This window comes from Saimiri boliviensis, chromosome 2, assembly GCF_048565385.1.
Source record: "Saimiri boliviensis isolate mSaiBol1 chromosome 2, mSaiBol1.pri, whole genome shotgun sequence".
Taxonomy (NCBI): domain Eukaryota; kingdom Metazoa; phylum Chordata; class Mammalia; order Primates; family Cebidae; genus Saimiri; species Saimiri boliviensis.
Window position 1 is genome coordinate 186575203 of NC_133450.1, and position 25334 is coordinate 186600536.

The following is a 25334-nucleotide window of genomic DNA, read 5'->3' on the forward strand; positions in this document are numbered from 1 at the left end:
TGGAGTAACATGTGCACCCAGAGGACTAGTTCTTTCTGCTTCCCAACCCACCTGCCCCTTGCCCATACCCCAGGGAGGGAGCTGAGGCTGGCTTGTTTGATGCTTTTAATATCATTATTTGTGTTACACGATACACAACCAAGGATGATGGTCAATACTGCAATGAAAATGTTAAAAAAAAATATTATACACGGCTCATGTCTTCCACACACCTTCCTGGAAATAAATTAGTGAGCACGGAGAAACCTGGCTGGGTGGCAGCCACAGCTGAGAGTAGAGGGAGTGTTAAGGCAGTATCTACAAGGGGAAGGGTGGCAGGAGGGCAAGCTAAGGCCTAGATTCTTCACTCTAACCTCCCAGACAGGGAAGGGGGGAGCCATCCCCCTCCCTAGACACAGAAGCTGCCACTGCCAGCTTCCTGTCTCTCTCTGCCACACATACACTGCCTCAGATGGAAGCCCCTGCCTGCCAGGGAACTAGTATGTCCTGTGGGAGGGAGATTTTCCCTGGTGTCTCAGGGCCACAGTGATTGAATAATGGGCCCGAGTCACACAGCAAGTCAGCAGCAAAGGCAGCAGTCTAAATAAGCCCCCCAAAAGAGGAGGTACCCATGTTCTAGAAAGGTGAGTCAAGGAGCCCCGGGTTGGTGAAGGTGGTAGTGGGAAGCCTGGTTCTGCGGTCCAGATGATAGGGGCACAGGGGTTGGGGGGATGTTCATCTAGGGGGAGAGATGGGCTCAGATGGGGGCTAATAGGGGCCTTGTGGGTCCTGCGGGTACCTTCTCTGTCCTTGCCTCCCTTTGGCATTTTCTCATTATCTAACTTGGGCCCCTGCACTAGAGGAGGTAGGGATGGGTTGATGAATTGGGGGGTGGTGAGCTGTACCCCAATAGTTTTGAGTTGGCAGTTCCTGGGTATGGTGCAGGGAGAGGTGCCACCCTTCCTAAGCCAACAGCCTCACTCCCTCCTCTCATTGCTCCTCATTCCAGCTCCTACGTCCCAGGATTTGTGTCTAGAGAGTGGGCTGTGGGTGAGTCCACTATATGCTTGCAGCATGTGAGTGGATCCATGGGAGTGGATTCACCAACATGTGTGGGGTGTTAGCATGAGCTGATCCACCTGGGCCTGTGCTATAAGGTATGTGGGGCACAGGCCTGTACTGTCTTAGGCTAGCTGCACTTTCATTTTTCTTCACACGGTGGCAGGTCGAAACTGCCCAGCCCCAGAGGAGGGCCTTCCTCACCCCCTCCCTCTTGATTTTCAGCCTCAGCTTTCTGGCCCCCTCCCCCAAACCAGCAATAGCAGAAGCAGCTGTGTACACATCTTGACCTACAGATACCCTATACAGCCACACATAATAGACATCCCCAACACACATATACATTCACAGACAAACATGTAATCCCAAACAGAGCCACATGTGCTCAGACATACACAGTCCTGATAGGAACTGCCCCTTCCCCTTTCTACAGACACACACAACTCATCCCACCCCAACTTCTCGGTGTACTGAGACACACAGAGATTACCCCTTCCCCACCAAGAAATTCCTATGAAGAAACACTTTCAGGTATAAAAGGATCTTAAAAATAATTTCAGCTTGCTGCTCATTTTCAGGCTGAGGAAATTGAAGCCCAGAGAAAGCAAGTGGCTTGCTGAGGATCACAGGGAGGGGTCAGAGCCACCACCAGAGAACCCAGGCTCTGACTCCCCACCCGGGGCTCTCAGCCCATTGCACTGCTGAGCTGCCTTCTGCACTGTAAACAGACCACACAGGCACTTCCCCACCAGGGACACCCACATCTATGATGGGAACAGACTGAGGAGAGGCAGGTCCAACAGAGACACACACACACCCACCCCTTGACAGCCTCAGAGATACACACACATTCGGCTAAGCACTCCCTACCACATCCAAATAACCACATCCATACAGCCACTCAGTCCACTGGATTCTCCAAAGCTTGCTCCTGGATTCTTACTGGGAAGCAGCCTCCCAGATCTTGGGCTGGGGTGAGGGGAATGGGCCATTGGAGGCCAGCCTTACTCCCTGCTTCCAGCCTGGCATTGAGACTAATGAGGAGAAGGGTGGGTGAGGGTGGGGGTGGGATAGGGTGGTTGGTGGCAGAGAGATAGATGCATTGGTGAGGGGCCAGTGAGGACAGATCACACCATCCAAACTTCAGCCTGTCTCTAGGCCCACCTTACCCTGCCCCACTCCCAGGGAGCAAGGAAGTGGGTGAATGGGGCAAGAGGAGGAAGAAGGCAGTGATCCAATGAGTGAGGGGCACTACCCTGAAGGGCAGCTTTGCCAGGCTTCCCATCTGAGGAGGGGGATATGCAAATAGAAACATGGGCCCTCAGGGGGTGTGTGAAGGGGACTCCGAGATGCTGGGATCCGTCCCCAATGCCCTGGGCCTTTCTCCCTCTGAGCCCCTTTCCTGGTTAGGCTGAGGCTGGGGCTGGGGGGTTCATGGCTTTGCTGGGGTGGGGCCAAGCCCCTGGCTTTGTGATCCCCCCACTCGTTAATGTTGACCTCCCTGACGTCCAGTCTTCTCTCTCCACCACCGGACTCAGCCCTGGGAAGCGGGGCAGGGTGCTGGGTGAGGTTCCCCCAGGTAACTGAACAAATGGCCCCACCCCTCCTCAGCCCCCAGGTGGAGAGATACCCTATTTTGGTTTCTCCGGCTCCATGAACACACAGAGGTACACGTCCTACCATAGGAGGAAGCAATGACTGTTACGAGGTTGGCGGCTGCAGGGGCGTGGGGCCAGGGACAGGCAGACGAGCTGGGGAGGGGTCGGCCTCTGCCCGTCCTACCCGGCCCTTGGTGGCTCTGCCCCGGCGGCTGCAGTGGCCCCGCCTGCTACTGAATGTGGCAGGCAGTGGAGGACGTGGCCTGGCAGCACATGCAGGTGGGGTTCACGGACTTGGGGGGAATGAGGTCTAGGTCCTCATCGTCGGGGATCTCATCTAACCGGTATCCGTCCTTCAGCAGCTGGATGTTCAAATCTTGGTTGATCTGCTGTAGGCAAAGGGGAGGGAGGTCAGGCCCGAGTGGCAGGGAGGCACCACCCACGGCTCTGTGGTCACTCCAGGTGGTCGGTGCCCCAATCCAGACGGCGAGCACTGCCCTGTCCCCGGTCTGTCCATACCCCTAGGCCCTGCTCCTGCCCAGGCACCTCCCTTCACCTCTGGACTCACGCTTTTTCTAGTCACCCCTCCCCATTCTAAGGTCAACTTCATACCTCTGGTCCTGCTTCTATTCGGGTTTTGCCCTATCAGGCTGGCTATCACCTGTATTTCACAGCGTTTTACATCGTTCTATTTAAGTAGCCTGCTCCAATCTAAAGCCCCGCTCCTAACCCTGGGCTCCCTGCACTTGAGGCCAGTGACAGCTTCTTTTCCATCCTATCCTAGGCCCACCCTGTGCAGGGCACCACCCAGTCCTGCCCAGCCCTCTTTTCCCGTGCACTTGGGTATTGACCCCAGCCCTCCCGCTGGATAGAGGTGATCCTGTCTGGTGATGTCTAGGGCGGGAAGGGGTAGGGGCTCACCTCAGCAGAGGAGTAGCCAGAGGAGGAGTATCTGGACATGTCAAAGTCATCATCGCTGGCCATGGAGGAAAGAGAGGGAAAGTGATTCCAAGAAATTAGGTAGAAAACTCTCTGCAATCCCATCTCCCCATTAGTCAGCATCCCACACCTCCTTCATAGTTCCAAATAAAAAGCAAAATCTCAATAAAAGCCATGCCTGCTGTGCAAATGCAGAATTTTTAAAGACAAGTTCCCTAGCCCCACCTTTGAAAATAAATTTTTATCCTTAACCTCCTTCGAAATATAGCAGGTGCTCCTTTTGCCCCCTTCCTTCCCACCTTTTTTTTTTTTTTCTAGACTCAAATCACCCTGACTTGCAGAGTTTTCCCAAAGTCCAAGTCTAGCCAGGTGTTTTCCAAGGACTAGGGCTCCTCCCTGAGGGGGTGGGGGCATTAAGCATCACATTTGCTAGCCAGGGACCACATAACAGGCCAGTTAGGGACAACTGTTGGATCAGTTGTCCCAGGCTGACAGCAGACAGCAGACAGCACAGGCTCCCCTTTCCTCTCTTTGCCACCTCCCTTAAGCCTTTGGTCCCTCCCACTGTAAAAAAAAAAAAAAAAAAATTCCAGTCCCTGGAGAATTCACCCTTGGAGAGATTCTGGCTGAATAATACTCCAATTCTGACATTATAGCAGGTATGGCCTGTATGGCCCACTTGTGCAACACAGTTTCCTTTGGTCTGCCCAGCTACCCCCAGGCCCCCATACACACCTGTCTGTGTCAAGGGCTACCAGTGGCTTCTCATCTGGGCTCTGGTCAAGCGAGGAGTAGCCTTTATTGGGGACGACCAGCCTGGGTGAAGAATTTTGGGAGTTGGAGTGGCAAGTGGAGCAAACAAACCTGGCAAGGGACTAGGTTGGGCCTCATCCTACCACTTCCATCCTTCCCTCCCTCCCTTTCTTGGATCCTGTTGAGGCTGTCTCCTCAGAGAGGAGCTGGGCCTGAGGAGGGAGGGAAGAGGGGTGGCTCAAGACCAGCAAAGATAGTTACTTGCTGGCAGGGTCCAGGTGGGGTAGGGAGGGCCTCTACCTCGTTCGGGCCATGACATTGTTCTTCTTGGGTTGCTGGTTGACAGGGCTACCCATGCTGCCGTTCTTCAGGGAGCCCTTCCGGGCCAGCTCCCGCTGCTTCTCTGCAGGAAAACATGGGAAGGAAGCTGTGTCCTGCCCTTGAGGCCACCCTGCCTTACCACTCAGGGCAGCCTGGGCTGGGCTTCCACTGTGAAACCAACTGCTCCTAGAAGGACTGAGGCAGGGACCCCATTTCTAGGCCCCTGCTGCTTGGTGGATATAGTACCTGGCCCTGCACAACCTGAGGCAGATGTTGGGGTTTGGGGAAAGAGGAGGCTGCCCCCTATTTTCCAGGAACCACAACTGCCATGTCTAGTAGTTAGTGGGTACTTGATGCTAGGGAAAGGCTGGAGAGGGAGAGACAATCACAGAAGGATGGGACAGTCAGAGAGGGCTTCCTTTAGGTGACATCATGACCTGGAGAGAGGTGGGCATTCTAGGAAGGAGGGATAATATGTGCAAAAATGCATTTATAAGTGAGCACAAATGTGGCTTTGGATACAGGGGTGAAGAGAGAGGTCTGGTTAGAGAAGTAAAATCCATTTATTCAGTCACTTATTCATTCAGCAATATCCATGTCGCTAATCATATGTCAGGTTCTGTGCTTAGGGGGCTGAAGACTCTCTGGTTACAAACTCAGAACATGAAGGACTTGAATGCCAGACAGAGGAGTTTGGGATTCATGCAGAAGGAAAAAGGAGCCACTGAAGGTTGTGATGTGGGAGGGGCAGAATTGGGCTGCAAGGTAGTGGGCAGGAGGTTGGGGGAGCCCATTTGGCTACACTGCCTGAGTGGTGTTCCTGACTCCTTTGCCAAGGTCTGAGTTCTCCAAGGCTCCAGAGCCTACTAGGTTCATGGGACTGGCCATCAGGTGACCCACTCCACTTCCTGGTGTGTGACAACTGTTAAAATAAGTAGCTGCGTGGGCCCTGGAGGAGCCCATCTCCCTACTCAACTCAAGTAAAGCCCAGATACAGGAAAAGGAACTGTTAGGTGGAGAGGGACGCTAGGGAAAATGTCTCATCAAATAACCAAATGCTCCAGAGGGTAAGGATGAGAATGACCTTTACAGCTACTGTGACTCACTTTGAAATTTCCCTGACCTCATGTCTCTGAATCTCTGTCTCCTATGCTTTGACCTTCTTTCTTTGCCACTGCTCATCTGATTCCAGCTTTTTCCAGCTTCTTTCCAACAGATGGCAAATGCCATTACCACTCCAGGCCTCTAGGGGGTGCAGTTTGCCTTAAAGTTCCTGGTGGTACTTGGTGCAACAGGGGCAATGCTGTGAATTTTCATGAGGAGCTTTGATGGTAATGTAATGGGGAGAAAAAAATGATGTTATTTTAAAAGCATGCTAAAATTGTTTGAAATAGTGGGAAAAAGCAAACAATAAACTGGAAAAAGCAAACTACAGACTATTATACAACCATTTAAAAGAATGAAGTCACTTTCTATATGCTGACATTGGAAGGAGCTCCAAGAGTTAAGTGGTGGGAGAGGGAAGGCCAAGTTTCAGAAAATGTGCATGATATGACACCACTTACGTTAAAATACAAAGTAAAACTACAAAAACTAAAAAGGCTTGGAATAGTTACCTCTTAGGAGGGGAACGTAATGGGGGAGAGTAAAGAAGTTATGCTTGTTAAAATACTTTTAGTAGAGATGGGGTTTCACAATGTTGACCGGGATGGTCTTGATCTCTCGACCTCGTGATCCACCCGCCTCGGCCTCCCAAAGTGCTGGGATTACAGGCTTGAGCCACTGCGCCCGGCCAACTCCAGCCTGGGTAACAAGAGTGAAACTCTGTCTCAAAAAAAAAAAACAAAAAAAAAACAAAAAACTTGTATTGTTACAATAAACAATAATAGGCTGGGCATGGTGGCTCACACCTGTAATCCCAGCACTCTGGGAGGCCAAGGTGGGCAGATCACTTGAAATCAGGAATTCAAGACCAGCGTGGCCAATGTGGTGAAACCCTATCTTTACTAAAAATATAAAAATTAGCCAGGTGTAGTGGTGCATGCTTGTAATTCCAGCTACTTGAGAGGCTGAGGTAGGAGAATCACTTGAACCTGGGAGGCAGAGGTTGCAGTGAGACAAGATTGGGTCACTGCACTCCAGCCTGGGCAACAGAGCAAGACTCCGTCTAAAAAACCCCAATCATAAATAAAATTGGCTGCAGTTTTAATCTGATGTCCTAGGAATATGAACATATTCCACTGAGAGAACTGTTCTTGTTTAGAAAAAAAGCTAAAGAGGCTCCCTGGGTGTGGTCTGGAAGGAGAGAAGCAAGCAGGGTAAGAAAAAAAAAAGTAGTTGAATAAAAGTATAGGCCTCTGTGGAAAGGAGGGAGGAAGTTTTAGGGAAAGGGACTTTCAGACTGAGGAGGCAGCAGTAATTGTTGGGTCGCAGGAGCCTGAGGAGGAGGATGGATAGGAGGGTGCCTCAGATGGCAGAGGAGCATGGAAAGATAGTCATGACCTATATTTAATTGTAAACTCTTTCCTGTATGTCCTATTTCATAATTTCTCTTCAAGAAACCAAAGTTTTCATAGAAGTGTATTATTTACAGCAGCTGTGAGATAGTGAAACTTTGGTCCCTGAAGAGAGAGGGGCAACATGTGGGGTGAAGGGAGAGCAATAGTGACAGGGCTGTGGACAGTAGCCAGGAGCAAGGGGACTTCACAGGATCCGGCTGTACAGTAAACTGACTTTGGAGTAGACATGAGACAAAGCCACAAGGGAAACGTGACCTGGAAAGAAGGGGAGATATTTGGGTTTTCTAAGAAATGAAGGGGAAATTCTCCCAAATAGTGCCAACCAGGCTCTGAGATCTCTAGATGGGCTCAGGTTGCAATAGGGTGAAGGGCTCGGCTTCTAGAGTTGGAACCCTCATTCCTTTCTATCCCTTAGACGTAGCAAGTAACACCCCACCTCTAAGGCAGCCTGATCCAGTGTTTGATGGGACTTCCAAGTCCTCTCTCTGGGATTCCATGCTTTTCCCCCTGCAGCTATCCCCCAGAATACCTGGAACATTCTTGGCTTCAGAAATGCCTCCTAGAGTTTCAGGCTCCTGCAGAGAACTGTAACTGCACTCTTTGCCTGCAGGAGACAAGGTGCCTGGCAGTGCCAATGACTTGAAGACTTGAGTCTTGGAATCATCTAGGCTGAGCTGGTTTATCTGTGGCACCTCATTGTTGACCCAGCCCAGAGCACCTTGTGTACTCCCCACATCTCCCTCATCTCCCAGACACACTCACCCAGCTTCACTTGGAGCGGGGATGGTTTGTAATTCATGGCTACTGACTCACCCTCCCGGGCGTCACAGTCTCCGTCTGAGATGGAGGCGGCGGCTGGGTCCTATGGGGAGAACGCAGTAAGACAGAGAGTTGTTAGAAAGTGAAGACAGGGGGCTGCTCTCAGCCCTGAAGCTGGCCTTCCCACCTGCCCCCTAGGCTTCTGGGAGCATTCACCCCTGACAGCAGGCAGGGCATTCAGGGAGAGAGGGTAAACCCATCTATGGTGGGACAAAATCACTGGGCTAGGTAGAAAAACCAAGGAACTGGGTATCTGTCCTCAAAGTCCTATATGGTCCAGCTTCCTTCAGAAAGCCCACCATGATTTCTTTAAACTCACAGGACTTCCTTCTCCTAACTCCCATACTAGTAGCCCTTCCCCTCAGGCCTTTTCTGTATACTTGCTTAGCAAGGTTTTTCTAGACTCCTGTGAGTTTAAGTCTAGGTTAAGGGGAAAGTAGTGTTCTCTGAGGTTGGTCTTCTCCCTGTTTCCCAGTGCTGAACAGGTGCCTTCACAGGATCCAGAGAACTAACTGGCCAAGCCACACCAGCCTTCAAGGCTACAGCCATCGGACAAAAGAGATCTAATGAGGACTTCTCCAGTTCACAAATGACACCTAAAGAGTGTCTCCTGGGAGAACCTGAAAGATTGGCTAGGTATGGTAGGTGAGAAGACAAATAATGACAAACCAGCAGGTGGCCAGTTAGTCTTTTGCTGCTCAGAGTACAAAACACTTGATTCTACAGATGGCCAGGAAGATAGGAAAGCACACATTTTGTGTATTGTCCTGAGTCTGGAACCTCTGACATCCTCCTCACTGCCCTCTCTGCTAACTTCCTCTCACAGGGCTGGGTCTTGTGCTGTCCAGAGTCCTTTTTTTGGTAGGACTCTGTCACCTAGGTTGGAGTGCAGTGGCGATCGCAGCTCACTGCAAACTCCGCCTCCCGGGTTCAAGCGATTCTCCTGCCTCAGCCTCCTGAGCAGCTGGGACTACAGGCGTGTGCCACCATGCCCAGCTAATTTTTGTATTTTTAGTAGAAATGGGTTTCATCATATTGGCCAGGCTGGTCTTGAACTCCTGACATTGTGATCCGCCCACCTCAGCCTCCTAAAGTGCTGGGATTACAGGCGTGAGCCACCGCACCTGGCCCAAAGTCCTTATCTAGCCTTGCCATCCCCTCACAAATACCCTTCTCTGCTGCAATATCCAGAGCCCTAGCCCACCCTGCCTCAGTCAGCTGGAGGCAGCTGAGGTCATCTACATTCTTCCTGAGACTCTGATGGCCAACCATTGATAGGGGTGATAACATCCTAGTTGTCTTTGCATTTTAAGACACTCCTCACACCTTAGGCCCATAGAGTACTAAGCCTAAGGTGTGAGGAGTGCAGAGGGGATCCAAGGCTGCTGCCTGTTCTGCCTCTGAGGACGCAGGGAGTAGACAGATGGGCATGTAGAATGCTGCCACGGTGTCAGGCCCAGGGATCTGAATGACTGCTGGTGATCCAGCAAGGGAAGGGTATATAACCATTATGGTGGCTTCTGTTCCCTTTAAAATGAGGCAGTGGGAATGAAAACATGCTTGTAACTAAGGGGAAAGGGAAAAGTCTAGAATGTTTGGGAGGGAAATCTTGGCCTTGTCTGTGTTCCTTCAGGCCATGTAGAGCACATCCTTAGCCCTGACTGAGTAGGAGAAGAGCAGAAAGCTTTCCTCAGAAAGAAAGGCTGAGTGCTGCAGTCTCTGCATCTTGGGCCATTTCCCATGCTGCAAGTCCTTCATCCTCCCTGGCTCAGCAACCTCCTTTAGAGACTCATAGCACCTGTGTCACACAGCCTTGGAGAAGCAAACCTCTAGTGGCCCTGAGATGCCTCTCTGTAGTCAGAACACCCTCTCAGCTGCTGCCTGCAGGGGAGGGAGAGATGGGACAGCTGGGCTTTGGATTTCCTGTGGGCCTCAGAAAGCGCTCACTGCAAAGCAGCCAGAGGGAAGGCTTTTTAAAGGACAAATCCCATAAACATGCTGGTGGGACCCTACCAGGGCAGCACTGGCACATTTCCAAGTCCCAAGTCACATTCCTTCACCTTTTTTATAGCATTTGTCACATGTCACATATACCACATGCATTTGGAAAAGGCTTCCTCCCTTGGCTCATCTCTTGCCTCTTTGACAATCATTTCTCTGTCCTCCCACAACCCTCTGCCTCCTCTGTAGGGTGCTGCCCTCAGCCCTCCTCTCTCTCCTTGGGGAGCCCTGATGTCTCCTATAGTTCAGATTGGCGTTTTTATATCGATGACCTTTAAATCTTTGGTCTTTCAATCCTGCTTCTCCTTAACCCTCCACCCCATCTATCATATGAGAGTGTTAGGCCTCACCGTTCTTTCTCTAGGGCTGATTTTTAAAAACCCAAGCCTTTAGACACTTGGGGCTAACTTTGTACTCCTCAGTGCAGATGACTTCATCAGAGTTTCTTCTTTCAGTCTGGAGTACTGGGTGTAAATGGTAACATGGGAGGTAGATTGTGCAGGAAGGACAGGGCCTGGGAAGCTGTTGAGCAACTCTGGTCACAGGGACCTACATGTGGCCCTTGAGGCCTACTGGGCAGTTCCTGGTGGTATGTGATCCTGAATGAAACTGCCAACTCCTTTGGGCCATGACTCAGGGTGGGCCTGACCAGGGGGCAGAGCCCTAGGTTGAGAGGCCCCATGCAAAGCCCACCATTCAGCATCTCCTCCATCACTATTCATGACAGAAGGCTACCTTAGTGGCAAGCACAAAGATCTCTGAAACTGTGCCTGCAAACTTAAGCCTTTACTGTGAGCTTCCTCTGTGTCTTCCCTTAGAAATGCAGCCAATGCACCACAACCATCACATGGCAATGTAATCAGGGAGATTAAATGTAAAATATTCATGAATGTATCAGAAAAGACTCCAGGCAGAAGGAAGTGCCTGGCTCCAAGAAGTCAGGGAGAATTTAAAGTGCCCCCCAAGGACATCTGAAGGCGTTAGCTAGATCCGGGAACTAGAGTGGGGATTAACAAGATTATTAATAAACACTCAGCAGAGACAGACATTGAAATGCATCTCTAAGAGCAGCCCATGTTTCTGCAATCCTTCAAATAAATTCTCCAAAGATTACAGATATGATTAATAGCCCAGCCTCACTGTTTCTGGGACAGGATATATAGGCTAATGGCCAGTGCAAAGCCAATATAGCTAGAGGAAGGCAAAAGCATCAGAAGACTCCTTAAAATCATAATAGTTTGGTTCACTGATTTTCATTAAACTGTGTTCCCTGAGTGACTGTGAGGGGGGAACAATAGGATGGGGGTCTGGCTTCCCTTTAACAAGGGTAGATTCACCTTTTTTTCATTTATGTATCAGCCTGTTGCAACATTTTGTTGGAGAAAATGTTTTATTTTTTTTTAAGTTAAAATCTTTTGATTTTATTTATTTATTTATTTATTTATTTATTTATTTATTTATTGAGATGGAGTTTCGCTCTTGTTACCCAGGCTGGAGTGCAATGGCGCAATCTTGGCTCACCGCAACCTCCGCCTCCTGGGTTCAGGCAATTCTCCTGCCTCAGCCTCCTGAGTAGCTGGGATTACAGGCATGCACCACAATGCCCAGCTGATTTTTTGTATTTTTTTAGTAGAGACGGGCTTTCACCATGTTGACCAGGATGGTCTCGATCTCTTGACCTCATGATCCACCCACCTCAGCCTCCCAAAATGCTAGGATTACAGGCGTGAGCCACCGTGCCCGGCCAAAATCTTTTGATTTTAAATCTTTAAAAATATTTTATTATGGAAATTTTTATAGCAAGTAGAGAAAACAATGAGGTGAGATCATGGGTACCTATCACTGGCTTCAACAAATATCAACTTATCAACCCATTCTTTTTAAAAATGAGGAAAACTGGGCCCAGAGGGGAAATGTCTTACCCAAGGTCAGTGATGGAGTCAATAATCTTTCAAAGCATGTAGGGAGGGACATAAGGAAGAGAACATGACTTGGGCTTGGAGCTAAAGACAGGCCCTCTGGGAGGCTGATCCTTTCCTGCAGGCCCAAGCATCAGTCTGCGTATTAATCTCTTCCCTTGTCTCCCTGCCCCAGGGCTGTACCAACTCATGAACTGTCTTTAGCTGGCTGGCGTTATTTGTTGGAGCTGTGGGTAGTGCAGTCAATAAAATTGTAGGCTGGGACCTAAGAGATCCCAGAAAAGCAGGATAGAATTGGGTGAGTAAAAAAGGGAAACAAAGGAAAACACCAAGTGTAGAACCTTTAAGGCTCATGCCTGGAGTCTTAAGAAGGAGGACCTGGAGAAGTAGACGGAAGAGTCTGCTTTCCTGAATGACTCGCAGACCTTTACAGGCTACTCTGGTAGGACTCTGGATGGCAAAAAAGAAGACTTGTAGCGGGTCTTGTAGCTCCTAACGTATGTCTTCAGATTCATGAGCTCATCTGATTCATGTAAGTACCCGGTAGACATGTGATTGCCTCTCCAACATTCAAATTATACTCCTCCTCCACCGCGCAAGAGACATATGGCTTGGATGGGCTGACCTCACTCTCAGTGCTATGCAGGTGCTCTGATGAAGACAGTGTACACAATCCCATTCTCCTTGCCACACAGACTAAAAGGAATAGTGTTTTGTTGTTGTTGTTGTTGTTTCTTTTCTTTCTTTTTTTTTTTTGAGATGGAGTTTCACTCTTGCTGCCCAGTCTGGAGTGCAATGGCACAGTCTTGGCTCCCCACAACTTCCAATTCCTGTGTTCAAGTGATTTTTCTGCCTCAGCCTCCTGAGTAGCTGAGATTACAGGCATATGCCACCACGCCCAGCTAATTGTTTTTATTTTTAGTAGAGACGGGGTTTTTCCACATTGGTCAGGCTGGTCTCAAACTCCTGACCTCAGGTAATCTGCCTGCCTCGGCCTCCCAAAGTGCTGGGATTACAGGCATGTGCCACTGCACCTGGCTAACTGAAAGGAATATTGTAATGGTTAAAAGCACAGATTCTGGAGCCAGAGTGCCTAGGTTCAAATTCCAGCTCCTCCAGTTACTAGCTGTACTATCTGGGTTTCAGCTTCCTCTTCTGTAAATGGGACTAACACTAATACCTAGGTCAAGGGTTCTTGTGAGGATAAAAGGAGTTAATATGTATTAAGCAGTTAGAATAGTCCTTAGCATAGTATATCTTGAGCACTATATCCATGTTAACTATATAGATATCATTAGTATAGGTTCAGTGAGGCCTACACTACCATGGTCAGTGTGCATTAGGAATGGCTGGCCTGCAGCTGCAGCCCTGATACCACCATATAGGCTGGGGCCTGGCTTATACGTGGAGGTATCTGTGGAAAAGGTACACCCTCCTTAGTGTGAGGAAAGGCCTGACCACAGGGCACACTGTTTCCTCTCTTTCCTCACTCCAGTGTGATACAATTCTTTCAGTTATTTAATGATGCTAGGGCTCACAAATATAAATGGAAAAAAGTTGGGCATGCTGGCATGCACCTGTAGTACCATATACTAAGGCAGGAGGATCACTTAAACCCAGGAGTTCAAGTCCAGTCTGCACAGCATATTGACATATTGAGACCCTGTCTCTAAAAATAAAAGCAAATAAAACAGTCCCATCTTTAAGAAGCTCCCAATAATTATTCACAGAGGTAACCAAAAGCTATATAAAAGTAGAGGGAATGGGACAAAGGGAGGGTGGTCAAAGGAGACACTTGAAAAGATATCAAAACATTAGGTCACCAGTTAGTTTAAGAGCGAGTAGTAAGGACATTCAGGGAACATGTGAAAAGTCTCAGAAGCATGACACTAGCATAGTACATTCAAAGAATAGTTGGCATTTTGCTATAGTTGAAACTTAGAAGGTATGCTGAAAGGTTGCAGGAAATCAAGTTGGCGGAGTCAGGAGGGGGCTCAGATCATGTTGGAAGGTGGGCTTTGATTTTTTTCTTTACTCAGAAGATGATGGGAAGCTAGTGAAGCCTTAAGCAAGGAGTAACATGATCAGATTCAAGATGGAAAAGGATACTCCGATAGCCATGTACAAGATGAGTGGGAAGGGAGTGAGATTGGAGGCAAGGATAATTAGGAAACTACTGCAACAATGCCAGCCAAGAGATAACAGGGGCCTGAACCAAGCAGCAGCAGAAGATAAAAGGACAGAAAGGAAGATGTCAAAAAAGGAGTAGAATTGGCAGGCTTCTGATGTGAAATGTAAAACAAAGGGTCTAGACATTCCTAGTTTTCTGTCTGGAGTTAACTGGGAAGAGTTCTAATTACTAAGAGTAGTTATTAAACACAGAAGGCACAACTGCATTCCTAGGGAAAATCAGATGAGTTCATTTGGGAACATGTTGAATTCTGAGGTATCTTTTGGACACTCAGATGATATCACTAGTTGGTAGGATTAGAAATATGGGAGCTCAGAAAATAGGTGTGGGTTGGTGATGATGGAAGTCACAGAGAAGAGTAAGTTCACTCAGAATGAGCAGAGTGAAAAACAAAAACCAAGGATGAAGTTCTGGGATATATCCAACCGTAGGCAATGAATAGAAGAAGGAGACTGGGTAGAAGCAGAGAGGAATGTAAGAGTAGAACTAGGAACCATTCAAGTAGAGTTTCAAGGTGGAATAAATCAACAGTGTCAAATAAGCAGATGGGTCCATAAGATAAAGACTAAATTTAGAAATAAGAAAGACATAGGTAGTCTCAGTGAACACAAATTTTAGCTGGTAGAAATAGAGCCCAGATGACGGGATTTAAGGGAAAAGGAGCAAGACTGAGAAGGGAAGGAATGAGAATGAGAGCTTTAGAGGGAGAATGTGAGCTCCTAAAGAGGGAGCTTTAGAGTTGTAGAATTTCTTTAGAGCTAGGGAACACCAGATCTGTCCTAGACTGAGGGGAAGGAAGCTGTATAGAAAGAGAGATGTTTGAGGGGGCATGGTCTTTGAGGAATCATGAGCAGGTGGAGCCAGAACTGTGGATCATAGGAAGGAGTCTCTTTACCAAAATAGAAGGGAAGTAAGGAAGGTGAGGAAAGGAGAAAGAGAGGTGGGGGATTCAGATAACATGGAGGCAGAAAGGGGGTGGAAAGTTAGGGGAACTCCTTCCTGAAAAACTCATTAGCAAAAGGAAGGAAGTGGACACTAAGGGGTTGGGGAAAAGAGGGATATTTGGTGGCTGGCCAGAGTGGAAGGAGATCAGACTGGCTGGGCTCTCAGCTACAAACCTCATCCTTCACCCACTCATGATCTAGTCTCGAGGATGAAAGGCGCTCTCCGTGGTGCTGAACAATCTTGCTGTTGTCTTGTGGATTGAACATGATAATCCAGGGTAGAGACATGATTCAATATCAGCTTTCCCAAGAAGAGAAGGTGACCTCTGTTCTCATCTCCAAGTAGTAATTCTCAGGAAGATGAAAATTGAAATGGATTTAGAGTGAGATATGAAGAGGCAAAGCACTCATACCAATACTATCTAACCTTTCTTCACAGAACACAGAATAATTTTCCTTTAGTTTTAAGGCTAATCAGGGGAGGCAGTTCTGAGTTGGAGAATGCTGAAAGGCTACCTCTTGAATAAAGTCATGTCTGTACCTGTTTATTTTCCCTGGGTTGTGGGTAAGCCCCCATATAAGGCACCGAGGAATGAGAGCTAAGCAGAACTCTGGCACAGTTAGGGCTTGAGGAATATCTCACTTTATAGTGTTACTACTCAGCTATTTCCTTTTATATAATCCTTTACATAATCATGTATTAGTTTACAGAATTAGGACTTGAAGTATCCCTTTATATAATCCTCTATATATAATCATATAATAGTTGATAGTATGAGTGCCTAAAGAATATTTCCCTACATATATGCCTATAATTATATCTTAGTTCATAATCGGAGGAATGCCTAGAGTGGACATAGTACAGACCATGAATTAAGGAAAAAGCAGCTTATAATCGGAGGAATACCTAGAGCAGAGAGTGCAGAGCATAATTTAAGGGAAAAACGGTTATACCAGGACAAGAATCCATGGCCAAGGCGACAGTGTTCAGTATCATAAAGATACCCGCTATATGGCAGGCTTGGGGCGAGAGCCACTCCTCCTGATAAAGCAGTTGTAGGACTTTGCTCCAGTTCTTGTGGAAGGCTGCCCTCAGAACGGCAATCCACCTGGTGACTGTGAACTTTATCAGCTCTTGCTACTGTGCTGCTTGAAAAGCATCTTCCCATAGAACCCACGGGAAACTGCCAGAAGGTGGCAGTAACCTTGACAGCTCTGTCACTGCTACGTGACTTAAAACATTCTCCTATAAATCTTCTTAGAAGTAGTTTGCCCATACATAGAAGTATTGCACACTGCACCCTCTTCACCGCGCACGGCCCACTTTCAAGCCTCAGTGATCTAATGGGGGTGGACCCCTTACTGCCCATGGCCCTTGCCTTCATGGGAACGGGCCCCTTGCTGTGCACTGTCCACCTCCTGGCCTAGGTGACCTAATGGGGGTGGACCCCATGTTTTATTGCTCACGACCCTATCCTATCCTTAAAGATGATTTCACTCACTGCCCTGCCCCCTAACCTATACACAATTAATACTCATACTTCTGGACATTCGGGGCCTCGCCTGACTCTGCTTATAGGTGGTGTGGCCCCTTGAGCCCAGCTGTGTTTTCCTTGTACTTCTGTGTCCTGCCTCTTTATTTCTTGGATCCTGTGCCTGAGCACAGCATAAGGCACACCCCACGACCCTGTGGGGCCATCAGCCCTATACTGGGTAATAGCAGGAGGCAAGACAGACAGAAAAACAGAAGCAGAAACCAGGGCCAGGAAGGATAGTGCTGATAAGGAACAGGAAGTCAGGGAAGGTCTGTGGCTCAGGCCACTCTCCGACAAGTGGACACAATAAAATAGAGCATCAAGGACCAACTCTGTTCCTTATCACAAATTTATCTAGTGGTCAGCTGAGAAACTACTTAGGGCTGTGGTCTTCCTGTTCAGGGCCATGCCATTCCAAAACATCTCATGGCAGTGTGTAGAAATAACCACGTTTAGGTATCATATTTTATAGGGAGATCCAGAATATAACTCAACTTCACTAAGTGCTCACGGTTGTGTATAAGTCTTGCCTCTGGTCCAAGAATATTTAGTAGCAATCTATGCGTTAATTAGATGGCTCCACTTCCCTGCAGAGGGTTGTCCATTCAGCCTAAGGCATTCCCATCTTCTCTGACTCCACACCTCAACATATGAATCATCTGGCCAATGACAGTTTTTACTCTGCAGTATGACCTGAAGTTACACCTCAACACATTGACCATTTCTGAATCTCATTGTTGGGCACCTCCTGTTTTTGTTCCCTATCTCCTTTTCTCCAAGATTTCTCCAGGCACTGCCTGCAGAGCCAGGGAATTAACCGGGACTTATATCTTTTTGAGACATATTACGATCCTCAGGGGATAGGTGCAGTAAACTACCAAGGTACATGTATACCTATGTAACAAACCTGCATGTTCTGCACATGTGTCCCAGAACTTAAAGTAAAATAAAATAAATAAATAAAAAGATCCTTAGGGATCCCACATACAGCAAAGGACAAAGACTTCTCATAGGGATTAGGTCTTTGTGGGAGATCTAGAGGAGAATAAGGGAAACATAATGGAGAGAATCTCTCCAAGTGTTAGTGGGTCCTAAAAATAGGGGCAAAACAGAAAATCTGGAGAGAAAGTTTGTGAAGCCCGCATTTGGGAGAGAGGGCAGAGAATCCTTGGTGGCTCAGGGAGGCCTCTCTTACTGGTCTAAATCTCCCAAATCTTCTAAGTTTTCTTTAATAGAAGACCCAATTCAAACAAAGTCAACACACTGAGTGTCCATTCTCCAGCTCTGGACTATAAGCTGGAAGTAGAATGCAGAGGAGGAAAGCCTCTCCTCTCCTTTTCCCTCCCTTTCTATCCTTTCCCCTCCCTTCCTCTCCTTTCCCCTCCTTTTTTCTTTTGTTTCCTTATTTTTCTTTCTTTTTTTATGCATCTTACTTTTTTAGAGACAGGTTCTCACTCTGTCACCCAGGCTGGAGTGCAGTGGTGCTGTCATAGCTCACTGTAACCTCCTGGACTCAAGTGACCACCTGTCTCAGCCCACTGAGTAACTAGGACTATAGGCACACACAACCACTATGCCTGGCTAATTTTTTTTTTTTTCTAGAGAGGGGTTCTCACAATGATGCCCAAGTTGGGAAAGCACTCTTTTCTTTATACATAAAACTTCTGCAGAACATTTGCATTTTGGGGTAAAGTCAAGTTCACCAAAAAGAAATGGGAAGGATTATCATGTTTGGGCTAGAATTTGGGAGCTCCAACTGGTCTTGGGAGTAGCTGAGGATTTTCTAACTCCTTAAACAGCTGCTAGGATAGAATTCATTACTAAAATTAAGCACTGCCAAGCCTTAGTATCTTTAATGGTATCTGTCACTGGAACAACTAAAATGGAGAAGGGTGCTACTGCCACAGGCCTAGTAACAACTGTAGCTATGAAAAGTTTTATAGATTTTTTTCTACTATAAAGTAATACATGCTAACATTTTAAAAAATCACCTTTAGTTTTACCACCTTGAGAAAAACCCTTGTTAATGTTCTACTGTATCTGAGTCTTTTGCATATTTTATAGCAGCAACACTCTGGGGTTTCCCTTCCTTCTTTGGGAGTTGGTGCTGTTCTCATCTTCATGGTCATGGGGTGAGCCTCGAGGAATTATGCTGGTTCTATGGGATTCCACACCTTTGGATATATGCTTGGATGAGGCAGACCAAATTAGTCTCCCCCACCCGGAATCAGTAAGTGGGACTTAAAAGGAGATGTAAAGTTTAAGACTGTGGATTGGGTAACAGAGAGAGCCCCTGGGGAGGGAAACAAGAATACAGCTGATGTTCAGAAATAAGTAAATGCAAGAGATTGTGAGAATGCTCCCTAGGTTTCAGGCCCTTGTTCTAGCATCTGCCTTACCCATCCAAATCCTGACTTAAGGCTGTGCTTAGGCATTGTAAGAAACCCAGCCTAGGCAACATAGCAAGATGCTGACTCTCCAAAAACAAAAACAAACAAACAAACAAACAAATTAGCCAGGTGTGGTGGTGCACACCTGTAGTCCCAGCTACTTGGGAGGCTGAGGTGGGAGAATTGCCTGAGAGCAGGAGGTCGAGGCTGTAGTGAGCCATGATTGTGCCACTGCATTCCAGCCTGAGTGACAAAGTAAGATCCTGTCTCAAAAAAAAAAGAAAGAAAGAAAGAAAAAGAAATAATCCTTAGTCTCTTTCTTAGCTTAAATTAGCTTCAGCTGCATTTTTAAATTTTGTTACTATGATCACAGAGTACCAACTAATACATGTGCGTTTTAAAGAACATACTATATTTTGTGGCTGGGCACTGTGATTCATGCCTATAATCCCAGCACTTTGGGAGGCTGAAGCAGGAGGATCACTTGAGGCCAGGAGTTCAAGACCAACTGGCCAACATAGCAAAACTCCTTCTCTACTAAAAAATATAAAAATTAGCCAGGTGTGGTGGGGCACTGAGGCATGAGAATCACTTGAACCTGGGAGGTGGAGGTTGCAGTCTGCCAAGATCATGCCACTGCACTCTAGCCTGGGCAACAGACTGAGACACTGTCTCAAAAAAAAAAAAAAAGTATTATATTTTGTATTCTGTATTTTAAAAAATTATCAGAACATAATCAGCTCTCCATATATATATGTGTGTGTACATATATATATATATATATATATATATATATATATATATTTTTTTTTTTTTTACTAGAGGCAGGGTCTTGCTTGTTGCTCAGGATGGAGTGCAGTGGCTATTCATAGGCACAATCATAGCTCATTACGGCCTTGAACTCCTAGACTCAAGTGATCCTACTTCAGCTTCCTGAGTATCTGGGATTACAGGTACGTGCCACTGCACCTAGCTTCATATTCTTCTTCTTCTTTTTTTTTTTTTTCTGGAGTCAGAGTCTCACTCTGTCGCCCAGGCTGGAGTGAAGTGGAGTGATCTAGGCTCACTGCCTGAGCCTTGCAAGTAGCTGAGATTACAGGCCTGCGCCACCCATGCCCAGCTAGTTTTTCTATTTTTAGTAGACAGGGTTTCGCCATGATGGCCAGGCTGGTTTCGAACTCCTGGCCTCAAGTGATCCTCCTGCCTTGGCCTCCCAAAATGCTGGGATTACAGGTGTGAGCCACTGTGCCCAGCCCTTAGCTTTATATTCTTCCATAGTTTTTGTAACTATCAGTTTAATGGCTGCATTATATCCATAGAGAGGATGTATAGTAACTTTGCAACCATTCATTTATTTTTGACATTCAAATTGTTTGCAACTTTTCACTATTATAGATAATACTACACTGAAATCCACATATATTTACATTTAGGATCATTTCCTAAATAAAGTAGATTACTAAGTAAAAAACATGAGTGCTTTTAAGTTTCTTGATAGATACTGCCAAAATGCTTTCCCAAAGGATTGTTCCAATTTACAATGCCTCCAGTCATGACTGAGAGCATAGCTGGCTTTTAATGCTTTATTTTTCACTGTGTGCCAGAGAATTGTAGGTCATCTGAAATTCTCTTCCAAGAGAGCTCTGTTCCAGTCCTCATTTACCTGGTTCCCTCTGGGAATCTTCTTTCATAGAACAGAATTTCCTCTGGGTATCACCTGCCAGACAAAATACTCCTGACTTGAGGCCACCAATTAAGAACAAAAGGAGGGAAGACTCTTACATTAAAGATTGGGAAGGGCTTTAAGTGGAGCACCAGCGCTGCCTGGCAACTGGCCACTGTGCTTTAGCCAGTCCTCCCTGTGCCAGCATGTCAGCTATAGGTACTGTGACTGTAATTGCAGACTCAGAAAGCAAATCTCACAGAGTATTTCCCTTGCTTTTAGACGTGGGGTGGGAAAATTAACCAAAATGGCTCCGGAGTTATCGCAGCTATGGCAGCAGCTCCTTACCTATTATTTAGTTTTCAGAAATAGGAAAGAAAAGGATGGTGAAAGTATGAAGTTGGTAGTGAGACGGCAAAAAAAAAAAAAAAAAAAAGATTTGTTTTTGAAATGAAGAGAAAGGAGGCCAATGAACTTTTAAAAGATGATTTAGAACCCTGCCCTACTTCTTCATGGTTAGGAAAAGACTGATGTCTTAGATTGATGCTCTGCTATTCATTCTAAAAAGCCTTCATTTGGGAGATAAGATAAATACCTCAACTCAGGGATACTCACTGTAGCTATGGCTTGGGGGAAGCCTATGCATAAGGGCCTAAGGGCCAAGCCTCATGACCCAGGAGGTAGGCACCAGAGTCATAAATGGAGAAGGCTTACTTCCTTCTGGGAGGACTGACTTGGCCTAATCCTGACCCTCATCCCCTGAGCCAGATGTTGAAGAGGCTCCTGCATCAGTTACCCTTGGACCAGTTTAAGACATAGGTCTTGGCCTATGTCAAGTCTTGTGACCTACAAGGTCTTTGAACCCCACATCACCTTTGCCTCCCCCATTTCAATCTCTTTAGGGAAAAATTATCTCATTTAATGGACAAAGGGGTTAAGGTGCAAAGTTCTTTAAAAATAGATCTACAATGGTTAAAATTGGCTGGGTGCAGTGGCTCCTGCCTGTAATCCCAGCACTTTGGGAGGCCCAAAGTGGGTGGATCACTTGAGGCCAGGAGTTTGAGACCAGCATGACCAACATGGCAAAACCCTGTCCTTACTAAAAACAAACAAACAAAAATTAGCCAGGTGTGGTGGTACACACCTGTAATCACAACTACTCAGGAGGCTGAGGTAGGAGTCGCTTGAACCTGAGAAGCAGAGTTTGCAGTGAGCCAAGATCACACCATGGCACTCCAGCCTGGGTGATAGAGCAAGACTGTCTCAAAACAACAACAACAACAACAACAACAACAACAAAGAAAACCCACAATGGTTAAAATGGTAACTTTTATGTTATGCATATTCTAATAAAATTTTTGAGAAAAGATTGATTATCAGGACCTAGGCAGAAAAACAAGAAGGTATGTGGTGGGCAGTGGAAAGGAAGCAGCCCCTTCCTTCTCTTTTTTTTTTTTTTTTTTTTTTGAGACTGAGTTTCGCTCTTGTTACCCAGGCTGGAGTGCAATGGCACGATCTCGGCTCACCGCAACCTCCGCCTCCTGGGTTCAGGCAATTCTCCTGCCTCAGCCTCCTGAGTAGCTGGGATTACAGGCATGCGCCATCATGCCCAGCTAATTTTTTGTATTTTTAGTAAAGACGGGGTTTCACCATGTTGACCAGGATGGTCTCGATCTCCTGACCTCGTGATCCACCCGCCTCGGCCTCCCAAAGTGCTGGGATTACAGGCATGAGCCACCGCGCCCGGCTCTTCTTTCTCTTTTTATATTCAGATTCAGACAACACAGACTTTTGGGGATGAGGCCTTTCACAGGAGAGGGAAAATTATTCTAAGAACAGGAGATTTGGAGGCGGCTGGAGACTTGGGGTTGGGTTTCTAGGGGCTTTCCCCTTGATGTGCCCCATAGACAGGGCCTAGAGGACAGGAAGATGGGAAGGTTGTTCAAGGTTAACCGAGCTTTAGGGAGCACAGTCCAAAGGATCTTTCAGTTTCCTTCCAGAATGTGGATTCAGTTCTTCAGGGCAAGGGAAGAGGCACAGACACTAAGGAGAATTCTGCCCAGGAATCAGTACAGGGCATGTGGTTGGAGAGTCCTTGTGAGTCCCACATGTGGTAGGAAGCGAAAACAAGAGAAATGCCAGCAGACACTGACATTTGTCTGGGCCAGACTGACTTGTGGATCCTTGTCTGAATCTTGGCTCCAAATCTCACTTAAGGCTTTTTAGTAAGCTTCAATTACTCAAGGAACAGAGTCTGGCCTGCACTGGTTCATAAATCTTTGGGGCTCCTTGATTTCCCAGGAAAGCAAAGTAACTATCTGGCAGAGTCAATGGGATTTCTTCCCTCTGGCCTTGGAAGAATAAGGACCAACTTGTCTGCAATGGACAATAGACTTGGAGGTCTGGTATCAAATGGCTTTTCCCCTCTGTGGCATTTCCTGTCACTGCCCTTCCTCTCCTTTTTAGCTTATTCTAAGTCTCTAACACGCATTATGCCTGGCAGGCACTACTCTTTGCTCACAAAAATAATTTGCAGCTCTAAAGCTCAGCTCTCTAGCCAGAGCAGTCTCCCAGTCTTTCCTTTTTGTCATCCCAATAATTAAACATTGGCGAACTCACCACTTGTTTAAAACTCTGATAATCACTGAACACCAACAAGGGCAGGGCACAATGTACACTGGGGAGGGAAAATCACCAAAAACCCTAGTTCTTGCTAAGAAGAAAATTTAAAAGTGCGGAGATGACAGGCACACAAATCAGTCTATTTAATGAAGAGAGAGGAACAGCAGAGGCAGGAATGCATGGAGGGTGGTAGGAGCACAGAGGAGAGTGATGGTGGTAGATTATCATCTTATCTGACATAGAGAATTGGGCCTGGGCAGGGGCCGGGTTAAAGAAGAGTACTGGCTATTGGTCACTGAGTACTTTGGTGGAGGGTTTAAAGCAACTACTGGTGAAGCTCAGCCCTGGGGAATAGGACTCTACCCTTATGACTTTTTGTTGCTGTTGATGCAGCTCCCACCCTGCCACAGGGCACTCACTCATTTCTGGGGACCTTTTCCTTAACCATTGAGATAAACAGATGACTGAGGGAAGGGTCAAGAGGCTCTAGCTGGGTGGCTGGAAAGGGTTTTTATTAAGAAGGCAAGCCGGGCGCGGTAGCTCAAGCCTGTAATCCCAGCACTTTGGGAGGCCGAGGCGGGTGGATCACGAGGTCGAGAGTTCAAGACCATCCTGGTCAACATGGTGAAACCCCGTCTCTACTAAAAATACAAAACATTAGCTGGGCATGGTGGCACGTGCCTGTAATCCCAGCTACTCAGGAGGCTGAGGCAGGAGAATTGCTTGAACCCAGGAGGCAGAGGTTGCGGTGAGCCAAGATCGCGCCATTGCACTCCAGCCTGGGTAACAAGAGCCAAACTCCGTCTCAAAAAAAAAAAAAAGAAGGCAAACAGGGACGCAGAGTCCTGTCCTAAGAGTGCTTAAGAAAGAGAAAGCCCAGGCGTGGTGGCTCAAGCCTGTAATCCTAGCACTTCGGGAGGCTGAGGCAGGAGGATTGCTTGAGCTCAGGAGTTCAAGACTAGTCTGGGGAACAAAGTGAGACCCATCTCTACAAAAAAGAAAAAAAAACTTAGCTGGGTGTGGTAGCACGTGCTTGTGGTCCCAGCTACTTGGGAAGCTGAGGCGGGAGGATCACTTGAGCCTGGTAAGTCGAGGCTGCAATGAGCTGTGATCACACCACTGCACTCCAGCTTGGGTGACAGAGTGGGATCCTGTCAGAGAGAGAGAGTGAGAGAGAGAGAGAGAGAGAGAGAGAGAGAGAGACTCTGATGAAACAAATTTCTGCTGCACCCAACAAGGCCTAGGCCTGTAGTCACTCTCACAAGCCCTGCTCTGTACAGCAGGGAGGCCCTAGGCCTGTAGTCACTCTCACAAGGCCTGCTCTGTGCAGCAGGGAGATCAGGGCTGATGGGCCCATAGAGGCTCAGGGACCAGCCTGGGGTTAAGCAGGTCAGAGAGGGGAAGGGGAGGGTTAACCCTACTTATGAACTCCCATCTGAGTCTCCCAAGAGAAGAAAGTTCAGGTGTGTGTGTTTTAGGGGTGCACATGTGCCAGCTGGGGGTATAGATGTAGGGAGGGGAGATTCTAGCCTAACACCAGCTCAGGGTATGTTTTTAGGGGTGAATCTAGCCAGTTGCTGGTTATGTATCTCCATGGAAAACAATACCAACTGCTAAGCTTAGATGGTTCTGGGGTCCTTGCAGGAGTGTCTCCCCAGTCTCAGGGCAGTAGAGGGCCTTTCCCTGCCCACTTGTCACTCTCTGGCTGGTGCAGTAACACTCATCAGCTAACTCAAGAGTACCATCTCATACTCAAGGCATCAACAGGAAAGGGCCCTGAAACAGCAAATGACCAACGCCTCCCAAAGAGCCTCCTGTAGCACTACAGTCCACATCTCCGAGGACACTTCCTCTTCTCTGAGTATACCCCCTTGCCACATCCTTCCCTGCCCCCATACAACCTCTACCTTTTCTAGACAGCTCTGACACACCTGCACTGCCTCAACCTTCCACCTCTGAAATGGTGAACCCATCTGTGCCCCAGGACAGTGCTTCTTAATATTTTAATGTATGTAGAAATCATATGGGAATATTATTTAAATACAGATTCTGATTCAGTAGGTCTGGAACCTGAATTGTCAG

At 47.3% G+C, this 25334-nt stretch overlaps 1 protein-coding gene across 12 annotated transcripts in view; it reads right to left on the reverse strand.

Moving 5' to 3' along the window:
• Positions 1-88: 88 nt before the first annotated feature.
• FAM219A (family with sequence similarity 219 member A) overlaps positions 89-25334 on the reverse strand; it is a 60978-nt gene continuing 35732 nt past the window's right edge. For 2 of the 12 annotated variants that reach the window (XM_074394991.1, XM_039474796.2), the window contains exons 2-6: positions 7982-8030; positions 4629-4731; positions 4311-4391; positions 3558-3612; positions 89-3022 (exon numbers count right to left, since the gene is read on the reverse strand). In XM_074394991.1, coding sequence (XP_074251092.1) covers positions 2867-3022; positions 3558-3612; positions 4311-4391; positions 4629-4731; positions 7982-8030 — 444 coding nt within the window. In that variant the 3' untranslated portion in view covers positions 89-2866. Of the gene's footprint in view, positions 3026-3557; positions 3613-4310; positions 4392-4628; positions 4732-7930; positions 8031-15216; positions 19704-25334 lie in introns of those variants that run through there. The other 10 variants (XM_074394990.1, XM_039474795.2, XM_074394989.1 and 7 more) reach the window with 7 other exon arrangements.